This window comes from Macaca fascicularis, chromosome X, assembly GCF_037993035.2.
Source record: "Macaca fascicularis isolate 582-1 chromosome X, T2T-MFA8v1.1".
In the NCBI taxonomy this organism is placed as follows: Eukaryota; Metazoa; Chordata; class Mammalia; order Primates; family Cercopithecidae; genus Macaca; species Macaca fascicularis.
Window position 1 is genome coordinate 82,169,415 of NC_088395.1, and position 17,499 is coordinate 82,186,913.

The 17,499-nt window shown below is 36.1% G+C and overlaps 1 protein-coding gene across 6 annotated transcripts in view; it reads left to right on the plus strand.

The window, feature by feature from the left end:
* The window catches only part of UPRT (uracil phosphoribosyltransferase homolog), a 31,048-nt gene extending 16,009 nt beyond the window's left edge, over positions 1-15,039 (plus strand). For 4 of the 6 annotated variants that reach the window (XM_045384095.2, XM_065537825.1, XM_065537826.1 and 1 more), the window contains exons 2-7: positions 3,937-3,979; positions 6,810-6,879; positions 7,946-8,008; positions 10,203-10,364; positions 11,331-11,429; positions 13,844-15,039. In XM_045384095.2, coding sequence (XP_045240030.1) covers positions 3,937-3,979; positions 6,810-6,879; positions 7,946-8,008; positions 10,203-10,364; positions 11,331-11,429; positions 13,844-13,950 — 544 coding nt within the window. In that variant the 3' untranslated portion in view covers positions 13,951-15,039. Of the gene's footprint in view, positions 1-3,936; positions 3,980-6,809; positions 6,880-7,945; positions 8,009-10,202; positions 10,365-11,330; positions 11,480-13,843 lie in introns of all 6 variants that reach the window. The other 2 variants (XM_005593982.4, XM_005593981.4) reach the window with 2 other exon arrangements.
* The last annotated feature ends 2,460 nt before the right edge of the window (positions 15,040-17,499 follow it).

Consider the following 17,499-nt stretch of genomic DNA (forward strand, 5'->3'; position numbering starts at 1 on the left):
ATTATCTGACTTCAAACTATACTACAAGGCCACAGTAACCAAAACAGCATGGTACTGGTGAAAAAACAGACACACAGACTGATGGAACAGAATAGAGAACCCAGAAATAAAGCCACAGACTTACAGCTATTTAATCTTCGACAAAACCAACAAAAATAAGGAATAGGGAAAGGACTACCTATTCAATAAATGGTTTGGGGATGGCTGGCTATCCATATGCGGAAGAATGAAACTGGACCCCCACTTTTCACTGTGTAGAAAACTTAAGATGGATTAAATATTTACATGTAAGACCTCAAACTACAAGAATCATAGAAGAAAACCTAGGAATTACCCTTCTTACCATTGGCCTTGGGAATTTATGACAAAGTCCTCAAAAGCAATTGCAGCAAAAACAAAAATTGACAAGTGAGACCTAATTAAACTAAAGAGCTTCTGCACAGCAAAAGAAACTATCAACAGAGTAAACAGACAACCTACAGAATGGAAGAAAATATTCACAAACTGTGCATCTGACAAAGGTGTAATATCCAGAAATCTATAAGGAACTTAAACACATTGAACAAGCAAAAAACAAAGAACCCCCTTAAAAAGGTGCAAAAGACATAAACAAACACTTTTCTAAAGAAGACATACAAGCAGCCAACAAACATATGAAAAAATGCTCATCATCACTAATCAGATAAATGCAAATCAAAACCACAATGAAATACCATCTCACACCCGTTAGAATGGTGATTATTAAAAAGTCAAAAAACAACAGATCTTTGCAAGGATGTGGAGAAAAGGAGATGCTTATACATTGTTGGTGAGAATGTAAATTAGTTCAGCCAGTGTGGAAAGCTGTTTCAAGATTTCTGAAATTATTAGAAACCATTCGACCCAGGAATCCCATTACTGGGTATATATTCAAATGAAAACAAATTGTTCTACCAAAAAAACACATGCACTTGTATGTTCATCACAACAGTATTTACAATAGCAAAGACATGGAATCAATGTAGGTGCCCATCAACAGTGGATTGGATAGAAAAAGTGTGGTAAATATATATGATGGAATCCTATGCAGCCATAGAAAAGAATGAAATCATGTCCTTTGCAGTGACATGGATGCAGCTGGAGGCCATTATCCTAAGCAAATGAATGCAGGAACGGATAATCAAATACTGCATGTTCTTACTTATAAATGGGAGCTAAACACTGGGTACTCATGGACATGAAGATGGCAACAGTAGACACTGGGGACTGCTAAATTTTAGGGGGAAGGATGGAGGGGAACAAGAATTGGGAAACTAACTGTTGTGTACTATGCTAAGTACCTGGGTGATAGGATCATTTGTACCCAAACCTCAGCATCATGCAATACACCCAGGTAAAAAACCTACACATGTACCCCCTGAATGTAAAATAAAAGTTGAAAAAAAGTAAATTAAAAAATAAGGATTTAGCTTCCAGTATGAATCTCATTCTTTTGTTGTTTCAGTGTGAAGATCACTTTTTAAAATGACTGCCTTTGGCATTTGTCTTGTTGCTACAGGTGTGTGACACATTTGTTTGTGTGAGGCGGTGTCAAAAAAAGTGGGTTCTCAGATATGATTAAATCTGCATTGTTAAACCTGGTTGGGGTTTGTACAATTTAAAATATGCTCAGCCTAACATTAATTAGATATCTATACTTTGGATTACAAGTGCCTGAATATCATTATCTGTTTAAATATTTGATATTTGGTTATTTAGATATATTTAAAAATATTCCAGGGATATGCGTCTGTGTGTTTTTTACATTGTGGTAATTTTACATTAGACTTTATTTGGGACTATTATCAGATAGAAGATGATTAATGTGCCTTTCAAAGCTTTATTTCCAGTAGGAGAGATTACATTTATGATTTAAAATGAAATGTGTGGAATGAAGAAGGTCTGGAGTCTGGTTCATATTAAAACATCCCTATTAACAAATATTTCAGCCTAGCGTTGTGTCTAAAATAGAGCCTCAGAGAATACATGCAGCTTCATTGATACAACAAGTAAATACCTGCTTTATGAAACTGTAGTCTTAACAATGTTAAAGATTTAAATATGATATTGAAGCCCATTGTGGATTTTTTTTAAAAAAGGAGGTCAACTTATTGTATTCTAGATATACTTTAATTTCTAAATGGATTTAAAATGAATAGTATGGATCTGAAGTCTGTCTATACAGCAGGAAATAGGTAAGTAATTACAGCTTGTAGAGTTACTTGGAGTGGTAAATGATTTTACTGGAGGTCAAATAGATGTCAAGAGATAACAGCTCATATTAAGTTCTCATAGTGTGTACTTTTTTGGAATGTAGAGAAAGTAGGTGCTTTTTATGCAAAAGTTAGCTGAGGCTGATTTTTTTGTGGGGGAGGGTGTGAAAGGTAGTAAAATGTTTGATTCCAAAGTAAAATAACAGATTTGGGCAACTCTGATCACTTAACCTAATATACTGTTTCTCTGTATTCAAGTGATAGCTAACTGTTCAGAAATTAAAACCGACATTTCCGGTGTCTCCCATAATATATAACACTGCATATGTCTTTAAGTCAAATCCAGACTTCTTATTGAAAAACTATGTTCTGGCTGCCTAGGTAAGTTTGCATAGACCTAGCAAACAGAGCAGTAGGTTTCAGTATTTTTTGTAGTTCACGGTAGTGAAGTTTAATTATATAAATGAAAGGTGCTGGTGTAATTGGATAATCTTATTTGAAAACCACAGTTCATGAAATTGAGCCTGTTTTAAAGGGGCTCTGTGTGTGTGTAGGTATGTGTGGATAGAGTTTTCTGAGTTTAAGGAATTTTTCTACATAAACAACACAGACCTAGATTCTTGCTGTTGCTCAATTGTGGTTTATATTTTAGAGAGCTAGTATCTGTAGTATGATAGAACTATGGTTACTCTAAGAAACCTAATGCCATTTGTCTCAGGGCTATTTCATTGCTTTTTCCATCTCAGAGAAATCAAATGCAGCTTGAGGAAAAAGAGTGGAAATTAATGATATACTGAGATAATATGTGTTTGCATATATCATTTTGATGCTGTTTTGGAGAATACTTTAGGTAGTCCATAGATAGGCAGATGGGGATTTTTAAGCACATAAGCTGTAAATCAATCCATTCAGTCAGATCATTTAACTTATATGGAAGAAGGATGAGGAACAATACTACATTTTTATGTACAGAAATAACATAAGTTGTTTAACATTCCCTTTTTGGCTCGTTAACAGCTTGTGGGTAGAGGTAGCCCTGGATTATTATTACTTGGTTACCTTAGGATACTGACCAGAGGAAATGGACAGGAAAATGGCAGAAAGATCTAGGGAATGAAGTACTCATTTGAAAAAACAGTCAAAAGGAACAAATTATCAATTATTTGATAATGAGTTCTCAGAAATTAGGTTATATGTTTTTGAAAGCAGTGGCAAAATAGAGGATTTATTTATTCATACCATTCTAGTTCCAGAAAAGATTACAAAGTAGATGGGTTACTTATCTTGGTAATATGGGTTTTAGATCAAGGTGAATTGAGGGGGAAAATGGGGAGAAAGTGCTTTTCTTACTGCAAAGTTTCCTCTCAACTTTAGCTCTGGGCTTGTTCTCACCCTCCAGGGGTAACTTGTTCATCTCCTGGTTGACTAATATGTACTTGGGCAGCTCAGCGGGGGACTGCATGATCTTTTCAGTTCCAGTCTCTAATGTTGATATCAAATAAGCATTTTCATTATTGATCAAGTCATCTCATTTAGATGCCTGTATCCTAGTAAAAAGTATCTAGCCTCGGTAATAGTCTGTACATGTAAACATTTAAGCTTTTAGTATGTTATAGGTCTTAATATCAGTGTTACTGTACATATTAAATAACATTTTGCCTTAAAGCTCTAATTTAGACTAAAACTTGTATTATCTTTTTTTTAGGACAGCCAGTAGAGGGGACTTCATGTTTTCTGCGGATCGTTTGGTAGGTGCGGGCTTTTCATTTTCATTTCATTATTTTGCCTAGTGATATAATCATGGTAGACTAAGGGGTATTTTTGTTCTAGAGCATTCTGGGGCTGAAAGAGATTGTACTAAGTAACCATCATCTTGCTAGGCTAATGAAGTATTGTTTCACTGTTGCATTAAAGGTCTACTTCAATACTCTTCACCACAAAGCATTGCCCATGAACTAATTCCCTGTATTTCTGAGATACCACTACCTCTCAAATGGATCTTGGTAACTCGAGTCTCAGCAATTCTTAAGTGCCTCCTCTTAGGGCAGTGAAGTACATTAAAAGAAAACCAAAAATGTAAGGAGACCTAATAGTTACACTTGTGGTATCCAGCGAATGTACAAAAATATATTTCTTGTAGTTTACGGCAGCAGCGGGAGGAGGCTTATTTTGCCTCTTCTTTCCTGTACTAGCCTTCACATGTGAATAGTACATTTGACTGTCTATGCTTTCCTCAGGCACTTCCTATTAAGGATTGACCAAGCCCAATTCTGTTTATCTAGTGTGATCTGAGAGGATCTTAGTCCAAAGTGGTTTGTCTTCAGGGTAAGCACTGTGTTTTCTTCTTGTGTTAATATCTAAGCATGCTCAGTGCTTGGAGTGAGGTTGACATGTTTTCTGCTGTGGATATTAGTTTTAATCCACAGTAGAAAATACATTACATTCAGGAAAGTTTAGTGTATATTTATATTTATATATAGTCTAATGTATATTTATATTTAGTGTATATTCATGAAGTTTAGTGTATATTTCATGAATGTATTTCACTAAACTTGTGTGAATCAGGCATTGTGCTAGACTGTGTCCAGATAGATGAGATACAATAGTGAAGAAGGTAGGCATGGTCCCTAATCTCATGGTGTTTATGATCTAAATACCAGATTTACAAACTAAGTACAAATTTAGTTTGGGAAAGAAAGGAATGAACATGGCTTCTTAGCCCCAAAGTTATAATCAGATTAAGGTAGATGATTAAAAGGAATGTGAAAAAAAAGGCATGAAACTTTTCATTTAGGTTTTGCCTGAGGAATTTATTCCAAAAGAGCATAGACAACTCCTGTTCTGCTTTTGGTCATAAATATTCTTGGTTCAGAGACCAATTTTATTTAAAATTACTTGAGTTTTCAGTGGCAGTAAAAACCCTTGGATAGTAACAAGATAAATGTGGATGACATTCCTGGAGCAATAGTTAGGTCATTCTGTTCTTTATGCTTTTATCAAACCAAAAGAACTGGCTCGAATAACTTGTATCTTAATGGCTGCTGTTTTGGTGTTTACTGGTAGAAAATGGTTCCTCTTTCTTTTGCTGTTCTTATGTTCTTTTTCTATAGAAAGTAGGAGTTAAGTTCATGGTTATTGTAAGATGCTTCCCTGAAAGGACAAGCATAATCTTAGCCCAATGAGATAGTAAGGACCTATGGCATAATTCGCCTGAGGGGATGATGAGCTGGACCTCTCTCTGTTCTCTACAGGTGGCTTTGAAGGTCCTGATATGGGGTGAGAAAGGGTCTGTTGTGGTTGTGGTAGAGACTGGAGCTATTTAAGTTTATCTTCTTGAGGATTTCTAGTACACTATCTCCTGCAGCACATGTCATTAATATATATTATTTTATATATATTAATTTTATCCTGAATTTGTCAAGGTTCGCTTCCTTGGCCCTCAGATCCTTGGGTTCTTTATATTTTAGTTGCTCTTCTGATTTTATGCTCTCCTGTAAGAGTTGGGCACACTAATTTCTGTCCCAGTGTTGGAGGGGATGGGGATAGGAGGTAAGACTCATTAGAGGACTGTTACTAGGAGGAAAAGATCTAGGCTCTTCAAAGAAAAGAATCCTCTTTTACCCTTGTAATTTGCTCATAAAAAAAAAAAAATCCACAGAAGATGGTGACTGGAGGTGAGTATGCACACATATGCAGTATTCATGAGGTGCCTGGGCCCTCTGTCTCATGCTACAGGCTGACAAAATCCTGGCTTATTTAGAATTGATTGTTTTAATGGCAGCAGGGTGTTATTATATGTTGTGATAACAGAGCATGGGGGCCTGGTGCTTCTCCCTGCTGTTGCAGATTCTCAATCAGTAATGTAATATTGATTGAATAAAATGTGCATTGCAGACTCAGCATTACCTTTATTGTAGTTGGCTCTGGTTGTTCATGGGATTACCATATCTTGTTTTTGGAGGCTCTTCTAGTAGTTCTGAGTGATGCTTTCCTTTGTACCACACATTAGGATTGATATGAGCCTTTTCTTTAGCTGAGAAGCCCCAGTGCATTTTACTAGATCCTCCTTCAAGCTCAGTAAATTGGTTCAGCCAATGCACTCATTTATTTCCTCTAAAGAAGTTTCAGGCTTTATTTACATTATGGTGGGCCTTTGTTAAAAATCATCTGACTTAACGACTTCCAAGGTACTGAATAAAGCAGAGAAATTCCGAGTGGGCACTATTTCCAGAATAATAAGAAGTATATTACTTCCAAGAGTGCCTGCCATGACTGTTGTCACTTGCTGGAGTTTTGTGTCCTTCACAGTCTGGACTGACAGAGTGAGAATCAGAAGGCATATTGGAGCCTTTTGGTGGCAATCATGTGCCTATCTGAGGCTGGATACCTAGCAGCAAGTAGCATGGCATTTGGATCTATCCCCGTATCTAACACATGATAGGGGGCCCCTTCCTGCCTCCATAAGTGAAACCTTTGCCTAGTGTGTTCATGACTCTGCCTACTGTTCAGCTCCTGAAGCTAACAGCTAACAGGAGATTCCCAGCAGGTTCTCAACTTCTTTTTCCTTTGACTCTCTAGATCAGACTTGTTGTGGAAGAGGGATTGAATCAGCTGCCATATAAGGAATGCATGGTGACCACTCCAACAGGTAACTAGGGCTGTTATTCTCAAATTTTCCTCATAAAAATTCCGAGCTAGAATGGGGAAAGATGGAAGTAAAGCAGTCTAAGTAAAATAAATATGCAAAACGAGGAGCCTAGGTGGAACTATTCTTTTAAAATCTTAAAAAAAAAATTCTCAGGCATTTAGGAAAGAAATCTGTGTAGATGACATTTTGTTAATGGCTTGCTTGTCAATTCAAGTTAAAGGTTAATAAATACTCTTCAGCATGCAGGTGTTGCCTCTGATGACAGCCCATTGGGACCATAGTTAAGAATTGCTGGCAGCTTATCTTCATCTCTATGGGAAAGCTGCTGGTGAGCACAAATGGGCAAGTCTGTTTTGGCACTGAAATTACATGGTAAAAAAGGATAGAAAGTAAAAAAGAAAACTAAAAATGATAAGAATTGGAGAAGATGCTTTGTTCTATCCTTTAATAGAAAGTAGCCAAAGATCTCTGTTTCAGGGATTTGAAATTATGATTTGGTTCTTTAGTAAATAATGTAAAACTGTTCTATTCAAAGGGTTGACTTTATGAAAATTGGGGACTGAGCTTGTTGCATCATAATTGACACAAATTCAGGATGAGACCAAGAGTTGAGCATGTCTTAAAAACTACTTCAGCCACTTTCTTCTGCTTTTAAGGAAGAATGGAGGCTCATAAAGAAGAATGGAATGAGGAGGTTTTCTGCTGTGGCTCACAGTGGGGTCCCAGTTTGAATTGATGGGGTATATAGCATTCTCGGAGTGCAGTGATTCTCCTTTGAATTCAGTTTGAGGAATGTGTATGTGAATATCATGTTATAATAAGTCCTCTTCCCATTCAATGAAGTCTGCCTCTCCCAATTATCCCCACAGGTTTCTTATGAAGAATTAAGAAGTAACTGAAAAGTCACGACTCATCTCATTACTTCCACAGGGAATCTCAGGCATTATACAGTGTGTCTGAACAAGGGTTGCTTTGTGCCCATCTACTTTAAACCACAGACGCTTTATAGAATAAGTAGGTTACTCCAGTGATGAAAGATAAATTATTTGGTTTTATTTCCTAACAGGGTACAAGTATGAAGGAGTGAAATTTGAGAAGGGAAATTGTGGGGTCAGCATAATGAGAAGCGGTAGGTTCACATGTGTGTGATTTTTGTCTCTTTGTATGCATAGAAATGGTTGCTGTTTTTCAGAAGAGAGGCAGGCTTGTCTGTCATAATTGCAGCCTGCCTTTAGTTAAATCTCACCCCCTGTGTTATCTATCCTCATGGTGCTGTGGAGTCATGGCCTGTGTGAGGCTAGGTTTGGCTAATTTTAACTAGAGCATATTCCCTAACAGAGTGCTCCCATGGGCAAGTCACCTTTCAAAGAGATTCAGGGGAGGATGGGAGGATAGGAGGATGTGATGATGCTATCTTGGGGAGAATAGGGCAGTTTGAAGACTGAGGGAATATGGTATAAATTCGGGCCTGGAGAACTTGGAGTACCTGACGAGAAAATATTTCTTTTGTTTTTATATATTTCTGTTGTTGGGCTAAATGATTTGTTTGATATTTTTAATTTTTTTTAATTTTTTTTTTTTTTTTTTTTTTTAAGAGACAGGTTCTCATTCTGTTGTCCAGGCTGGAGTATGGTGGCGTGATCATAGTTCACTGTAACCTCAAATTCCTGAGTTCAAGTAATCCTCCCACCTCAGCCTCCTGAGCAGCTAGGACTACAGGCACGTGCCACTATACCTAGCAAACTGAAAAGCAATTTTTTTTTTTTTTTGTAGAGATGAGGTCTTGCTATGTTGCCCAGGCTGGTCTAAAATTCCTGGCCTCCAGTGATGCTCCTGCCTCAGCCTCCCAAAGTGCTGGGATTATGGGCATGAGCCACCACACCCGGCCTAATCCTTTTAAACTTTATATGTGATGACTATGTGACCGCATAGGCAAAAGTGCTTGACTGTCATTACTACTAGGTATTTCCATTTGCTGGTCTTATGAATGTTATATTTGTATTTGAGTTCAACTGATTACCCTTCTAAACCAACCTTTGTATAGCAAAATCACTTGCCTGTGATTAGAACCTATACCTGTTATGTGGGGTTTTTTCCATTCAGCAAACTTAATTGTTTTGCATAAGATTTATATTTTTTTGCATAAGTGGTAGAAGCTCCACTTGTTTGCACTGAATACATATAGTTTAATTTTTAACATATAAACATTCACTTTTCTCTTTTGGTTATGAAGTTCTGTTTGTGAACAATTAAATGCCTCAAGTAAACTAGGAACTCCTTTTTTCTAGGAGGTAGCTCTTAAGCATTGATAGCATTTCAGGACATTTCAGGACAATGATGTTCAAGTTTTAAAATCTGCTAAAGACAATGGACTTTTAAGGTGCAGTTTCTTCTGTTTCAGTTCAGCTTCTTCCCTAAAGACACAAGCATGGTCCTTGCACCCTTAGTATATACCAGATGACTTGTGGTGATGTACAGCATTGTTTATAACCTTAATAGCCATTTGTTGATTTTCATATATATTAGAAAGATACTTGTTTTATATTTACCCTAGTGATATAGTTTTCTCTTAAAATAAATTTAAATGAAAACAATAAATTTAAGAAAAATGTTAAGTAAATGCTAGTATTGGTAGAATTCTGATATGGCCTAAAATCTTGAAGATGGCACGAGAATGACTGCCTTTTGGCAAACACCCCCTTAAAGGAATTCAGAGTCAAAAATAGCTCTGTGTTCAGAAACCAACGGTGGTAGTGCTAGTTATTGTTACCTGGGAGAGGGGGAACGATATACAACTTTTTCACTGCTTGCAGCAATATCTTTGCTGTTGAGAAGTCATTGTTGAGCTAAGTGATGTCCCCTGATGCTACCTTGACCTAAAAGGAGACTTTTTGATCTACAGCCTTTATTCTTCCAGAAAGCTTTTGCATTTTCTCAGACAAAAGTCACAAATTTAGGTGATTTAAAGGCCTCTTTAAAATAATAGAGATAAAAATATTCCTGATATTAAAAAAGCTCAGGGAACTGCTCAACAAAATGCTTTATTTCCTGTAATCACGGAAGCATGACAGCTCTAAAACTTGTAAACCAGCAATAAAATTAGCTTATTCTAGTTTCATTAACCAGCCCTTAACCTGGTTTCATTAACCTCCACTAAGTATGAAATATGAGCATATCAGAAATAAAAACTGTCAGCTTCAGAATAATTATTTTCCTCTTCCTTCCTTTTTGTATTAATAACAGTGACAAACTATACTTTGGCCTTTTCTTGGACTTTCTCTCTGTTTCCCCTAATATTTTTTCTTTCTTTTTTCTTCTTCAAGGTGAGGCAATGGAACAAGGTTTACGAGACTGCTGTCGATCCATACGAATTGGAAAGATCCTGATTCAGAGTGATGAGGAGACACAAAGAGCTAAAGTATATTATGCCAAATTCCCCCCAGACATTTACCGGAGAAAAGTCCTTCTGATGTATCCAATTCTCAGTGAGTGGCTTCCGTTTATTTGTAACCTTTGGTTAGGGTTTAAATTCAACTTAGTGCCTGCCTCCTAGGTACCATTATATAAAACGCAAAAATAGTTTCTAAATGTGTTTTTCTCAGTTGGGAAAACTGCCCCGGGCAGTTCACTGGAGAGGTTTTATTGCATAATAAGAGAATATACAGTAGTCAGACCTTATTAGCCCCAACAAGCTTCTGTCTTGAATACGTTGAAACAAATGATTTAATGAGGCAAAATATATGGAATTCAGAAAATATATCGAAACATATCTCCTCTTTAGCCTAATGAGTACAGCAGTGATTTTCCTCAATAATTTATTCTCTCTGGAGGTAATATTTTTTCCTGCTCTTCTGTTCTCTTTCTTAAGCTTACTCAGACCACACTTGGCATGGTCTTTAAGGGAGGTGAGAGGGAATATGTTAAATTTGATAGCTCATATGCTAAATGAATTTAGGGCTTGGTATTTGATAACTCAAAAGTGTATGTGTCATGTTCATTATTGAAAATAGCACGGATAAAGAACAAGTACCTTCAAATGAAGTGGTTTCTTATGTTAGATTGCTATATTGCCCTTGCTTCAAAGACATTTTGTGGCCGGGTGCTGTGGCTCACACCTGTAATCCCAGCACTTTGGGAGGTCGAGGTGGAAGGATCGCTTGAGCCCAGGAGTTTATGACCAGCCTGGGCAACATATGCAGACCCCATTTCTGCAATAAATAGAAAAGTAGCTGGGTATGGTGGCATGTGCCTATAGTCCCAGCTACTTGGGAGGTTGAGGTGGGAGGATGGCTTGAACCTGGGAGGTCAAGGCTGCAGTGGGCCAAGATCATGCCACTGCACTCCAGCCTGAGTGACAGAGTGAATCCCAGTCTCAAAAAAAAAAAAAAAAAAAAGACTTTTTAAAATTAATGTTCAGGTTGCTAATGCATTTGGTTATCTTTTGATTTCAGGCACTGGAAATACTGTAATTGAAGCTGTAAAGGTTCTTATAGAACATGGAGTTCAACCCAGTGTTATCATCCTACTCAGTCTGTTCTCCACTCCTCATGGTGAGTTCAGCATGAGGCAGTAACTAGGGCTCCAGATAGACCTGAGGTGGGTAAGTATGCGTTTTCTAGCTTCTAATCCGGAGGAAAAGTTTATCTGCTTTCACATTAAATCTGAATCTAATTTTGGTAATTATAACTTGTGTTTGTCATTTCTAAGCTGACTGATAACATTTTATACCATTCTAATGTTCAAATGCAAATGGAGAAGTATGAACTAACGCCATTTAAAAGAATTGCTGTTGTTTTCCTGGTTTGGCCTGCAAATGACTGAAAGGTTCTGGTTTCCCTGAGGCCTGAGAACTGCTCACAAAGAGCAAGAAATATAAGGTTCTAGCTAGCCCTGTAGTCTTACTGAAGTAATCTTTGCAGTGTGAAGAGCGGAAGTTTTTCAAGTTAGACTTCTGCTCAAAGGGCAGAGAGAACTGTGTGTTCTCCATTTCCTGAAGGAGGTATACCTAACTTAAGATCCTAGTGTTTTTTGCCATACATTATAGAACAATTGAGAATATATTTTAAGAAAATAATTATAGGTGCATGTAGAAATTTAGCTTCTAGGATGTTTATTGTAGAGTTATTTGGTATAAGAAAAAATGTGAAAGTATACAAATGACTCACAATAAGGAAATGGTTAAATAAATAATATATATTCAAAGGATATACTATTATGTAACTGTTAGATCATGTTTTTGGAAAATATTGAATGGCATCCAAAAATGTACATGGTAAATGTAAAAAAGCAGTATAAAAATAACATTAGAATAGGGTAAAGTGTTATCACCAAGCTTGGAGATGACTAGTACAAATTATGAGTATTTTAATTACAAAAATCAGAGTTGGATTTAATATGGAACCTAATAAATCTTTCCTTAGCATGAGAGGCTAGACAGACAATGTTGTTTCAATTTTGGTTTCAAAATGCATACACAATGTTAATAGTGGTTATCTTAGGTTGGTGGGATTTTAAGTGCTTTTCATTTTATTTTTAAGCTTTAAATTGGTATTTTTCAAGTATTCTACAGTGAATTTGTATTTGCTTCATAATTTTTAAAAAGGGCAATGTATGGTTTCTCTAGTCAGGTGTTTTCTCATTTCCAAAATTTCTAAGTCTTAGCCAGTTCTGAAGAGGCTACAGTATATCTAGTTGGGAAAGCTGGTTTCAGTAGGTTATTGATAGGAATTATGGCCTGTTTGATTACTTTGCTGTTTCATAACCAACTATTACTTGTAGTTCAAATGTTGGTGGTAACAAAAGGTGATTTGCTTAATTATCATTTATATATATAACGCAGGTGGCATTGAAAAAATTGAGAGAATCCAATAATTATTAAAATTTTTGCCTTTGGGAATGGAAAAGCACTCGTTTTATTTCTAATAGTATACATGAGAATGATGTACTATTCTTTGACATTTATAGCTGAAAAATTGTATTCTGTGGCAGGATTTGCTATGGATTTTTAGTTTGACAGGGTAATTAAAATAGTCATAATTTGTATTGGTCATCTCTAAGCTTGCTGATAACATTTTATGTGATTCTAATGCTGTTATTTATACATTTTTTACATTTTTACATTTACCATGTACATTTTTTGATGCCATTCAATATTTTCCAAAAACATGATTTAACAGTTATATCCTTTGAATATATGTTATTTATTTAACCATTTCCTTATTGTGAGTTATTTACATACTTTCACATTTTTTCTTATGCCAAATCACTCTACACTGAACATCCTAGTCCTTGTTTTCTTTCCCTACCTGTTCCTCTCTCGATAAGCTAGAGTCCTAACTTCTAAAAAGCTGGTGTGCTCTGACACATCAGCTTTTTCTGTGAAAAACAAGCATGCTATGAAACACTGCACTTGTTTCATAGTGTTTCAGTTGGGAAACCATTATCTTATATGTGATCCTTTTTAATTTTTTTTTTTTTAATAGAGATGGGGTGTTGCCGTGTGGCCCAGGCTGGTCTCAAACTCCTGGCCTTGAGTGATACTTCTGCCTCAGCCTCCTAAAGCTCTGGGATTACAGGTTTGGGCCACTGTGCCTGGCCTGTGATCTTCGTTTTAAAAAGGACTGTATTCACTCTATTACAGTCACCTTTAAAATAAAACAAAATAAAAAATACTCTTCAGGGGGAAATTTCTGTAGCTGAATAACTATATTTTTCAACTTGAGTATAAAATAATAATTCTAAGAATGTATTAGTGAGATGGAGGAGGCATAGTCTTGATTACTGTCAAAGCTTTTCAGACTTTATAAAAAGGAAGAGATTAACCAAGTCTGATTAGGTATTCAAAGATCATTGCTCTCTGTCTTCTGTCAATTTTAGACCTAGTGGCAATAACTACAAAATTCCTGAATTACAATTGGTGTTACCAAAACATCCTACCATAATAACTTTTTTTTTTTTTTTGAAGGTGCCAAATCAATCATTCAGGAGTTTCCAGAGATCACAATTTTAACTACTGAAGTTCATCCTGTTGCACCTACACATTTTGGACAGAAATACTTTGGAACAGACTAAGTTATTTAAGTAAAATAATCATCTTGTGTAATAGTACAATCATGTTTTGATTTTCTATTTGTTTTACTGATTCAATTGAGAGGCAGAGAAGAATGTGTTAAAATGCCTTTTAGTTTTGGAAGTGCGTATATTTGAGGTTATATCTCATTTAGTTATTTGTTTACTGTTGGTACCAAATTCAACAATGAAGTACATGCAACTCTTACAAAACATAAATTTTAATAATATTCTAATGCAAATTACTGAATCCTCAGTGCATTAAAATTATTTCGTAATTTATGAGCCTCTTAGTTTGGAGGTTGCTTGAAGCCACAAATAAAACTCAAATGAGAGTTAGTTCTTTGTCCCACTGTAGTTTGCATTTTCTTTAGTTTGGTTTTAGCTCTAGTAAGGCTTCATATATGTGGCTATTGCCACATTCCTGTACTGTTTTCTTTCGGATACTGGACATGCTAGTAACTTGGAGAGGAGAATAAAAGAATGTCTCCTGGAATTTTACATTCCCATTAATGTCCTCATTCAATTGGCAGACCTAGGATGTATGGTTAACTCTCAGGCCATTATGTTCTTCATGGCTCATTTCCCAAACTGCATTGTTGGTAGGTGCCTTGCTAAGCTGTAATGCAGTGAAGAAGATGGTGGGGCATTTTCAGTAATTGGAACTGTAATATTAATTTACAAGATTGAATCGGGGATGTCTGGAAGCTGACAAGGGAGAGCCAAGTACTGTTAATGCCATCAATCCTCTAGGAAGGAATTGGTGGTTTTTCTGAAGTGTGGGAGAAAGGGTGGTTTCTTGCTGGATTTCATGGCCAGTAAGTAAATTTAAATGCTTCATTTTTAATTTGGATGTTTCTGCTAGAGACCTTTGATTTGGAAATTAGTTATTTTGCATGTTTGTCAACTGTAGATGTATTAAAATAGAAAAAAAAAACCATGCTTTTTATAAAAACGCCTAAGTTTTGTATATGTTCATCTTTAGGCTTCTGAAAGGAGAGAAACCATTTTGGAAATCAATGTTGGTGTTCTGAAATCTGCTTGTAAAACTCTGATCTCATTTTATATTGATATTAAAACATTTTAACAGTGTTGGCTAGCTGATTACTTGATTAATTATACTCCCATGGCCCCATAGGCAGCTGTTGTGGGCCTCTGTTCAAGAGCACAGAAAAGAGCAGAAGGAAATGTCTTAGAAAGAACCAAAGCTGATGAAATCAGCAAAGATTGGGGAGAGGAAGGAAGCCTAGTGTAGACTGGATTATATTTTTCCTTTGGAGACTAGAATACTAGAAGAACTTCAGTATGTTTTTCCCTTTATTTTTGAAGACTGTCATGTAATACATTGAGATTAATAGATTACTCATATTATAGTTCTTCCATGGCAAATGTTGCTTTCAAGTTGTTATTGAAATTCTCATCTATACTCGTCAGTTAACTGTCTTGATACAGTGTGGATTTTGTTTACTCCTGACTAACAGAAGTTATAACTAAAGCCCATTAAAGCCAGAATTTCTATCTCCCTCTCCCAGCACAGATGTGAACCAGCAAATTTAGATGGAGAACAGATATGCTTGAGATTGGTGCATCAAACTAGTTGAAAAGATGACACCTACCACTATAGGAGTTAATGCTTCTAAATTAGTGCTTATTTTAGGGCTTCAGTATTTCATTTGAGGTGACGTTCCAAAACAGCAGACAAATTTACATTCAAGTGTAGATATAAAACCATATTTTAAGTAAATTATTTTTGTATTACCAGCCATTTAGATTTAACATGTCTTTGTTCCTTGATTGATATTTAGTTGACTACATTTGGTTCCCACATGAAGAGCCTAGAATGAATAGTAGGAAGTATTCAATGAGGTCATAGTCCCCCCTGATGTTTGTCTTCTATCCCTTTCTAGATTTCAAGAAAATTATACCTATGGCTTTTGAAGTTTGTGTCTTTTTAGCAAATGAGGCATTATTTGTAGGGTTAATCACTTGCAGGACTCTTTGAGCATGGGACATTTTTAAGTATTCTAAATTTAACACAAGATTAACAGACTATTCAAAACAAGATTGTTTTTAAGTGATATGAACTTCAGAGCAGTATAAACTGTGTATATTCCTTACTGAAGAACACACCCTAGCACAATAAAAACAACACTCCAATAGTATATGCAGTGGTTCTCAAAACTTGAATGTGCATCAGAATCACCTAGAGGGCCACAGATTGCTGGGCTCCACCCTTAGAGTTTCTGATTCAGTAGGTCTCAGTTAGGGTCCAAGGATTTGCATTTCTAACAAGTTCCCATGAGATGCTAATATTGTTTTGGAGACCACATTTTGATTTAAGATATTTCTTTCATAATAGAAGCATTTAATGTTACAAGTTTTCCTATAAATATTGATTTAGCTGTACCTCACAAATTTTGATATAGTATGTTTCATTTTCATTTATATAAAAATAATTGCTCATTTTTCTTTTCATTTCTTCTTTGACCCAGGGTTATTTAGAAACATGTCATTTAATTTCCAAATATGGGATTTTCCAGATTTCTTTCTGTTACTGCTTCCTAATTTAATCCCATTGTGGTGACAGAATATACTTCTTATTATTTGAATCCTTTTAAATTTATGGAGACTTGTTTTATGGCCCAGAATATAGTCTCTTTTGGTAAATCTTCCATGCGTGGTTGAAAACTATGTTTTATCCTGCCGTTTTTGGATAGAGTGTTCTATGTCAATTAGGTTAAGTTGGTTGATAGTGTTCAAGTCTTCTACTTTACTGATTTTCTGTTTTTTTGTCTGCTCCTTCTGAGGCAACTTTACTATTTTCTGTCTACTTATTCTATCAATTGTTGGGAGAGGATTGATGAAATCTCTGACTAAAATTTATATTTGTTTGTTTCTCCTTTCAGTTCTATCAGTTTTTGCTTTATGTATTTTGAAGCTTTGTTGTTAGGAGTGTAAACTTTTAGGATTGTTATGTTCTCTTGATAAGTTGACTCTTTATCATGAAATATTCCCTTTTATCCCTGTTATTATTCTTCCGAAATCTGCTTTGGCTGATGTTAATATAAATATTCTGGCTTTCTTTTGAATAATATTAACATGGCATATCTTTTTCCATCCTTTTACTTTTCTTTTTTTTTTTTTTTTTTTTTTGAGATGGAGTCTCATTCACTCTGTCACCCACGCTGGAGTGCAATGGTGTGATCTTGGCTCACTGCAACCTCTGCCTCCTGGGTTCAAGTGATGCTCCTGCCTCAGCCTCCCAAGTAGTTGGGACTACAGACATGTACCACCATGCCTGGCTACTTTGTGTATTCTTAGTAGAGATGAGGTTTCACCATGTTGGCCAGGCTGGACTCGAACTCCTGACCTCAAGTGATCTGTCCACCTCAACTTTTCAAAGTGCTGGCATTACAGGTGTGAGCCACCATGCCTGGCCTCATCCTTTTACTTTTAACTTATGTGTGGGGCTTTTTGAGACATGGTCTCATTCCATCACCCCGGCCAGAATGCAATGTCATGATCATAGCTCACTGTAACCTTGAACTCCTA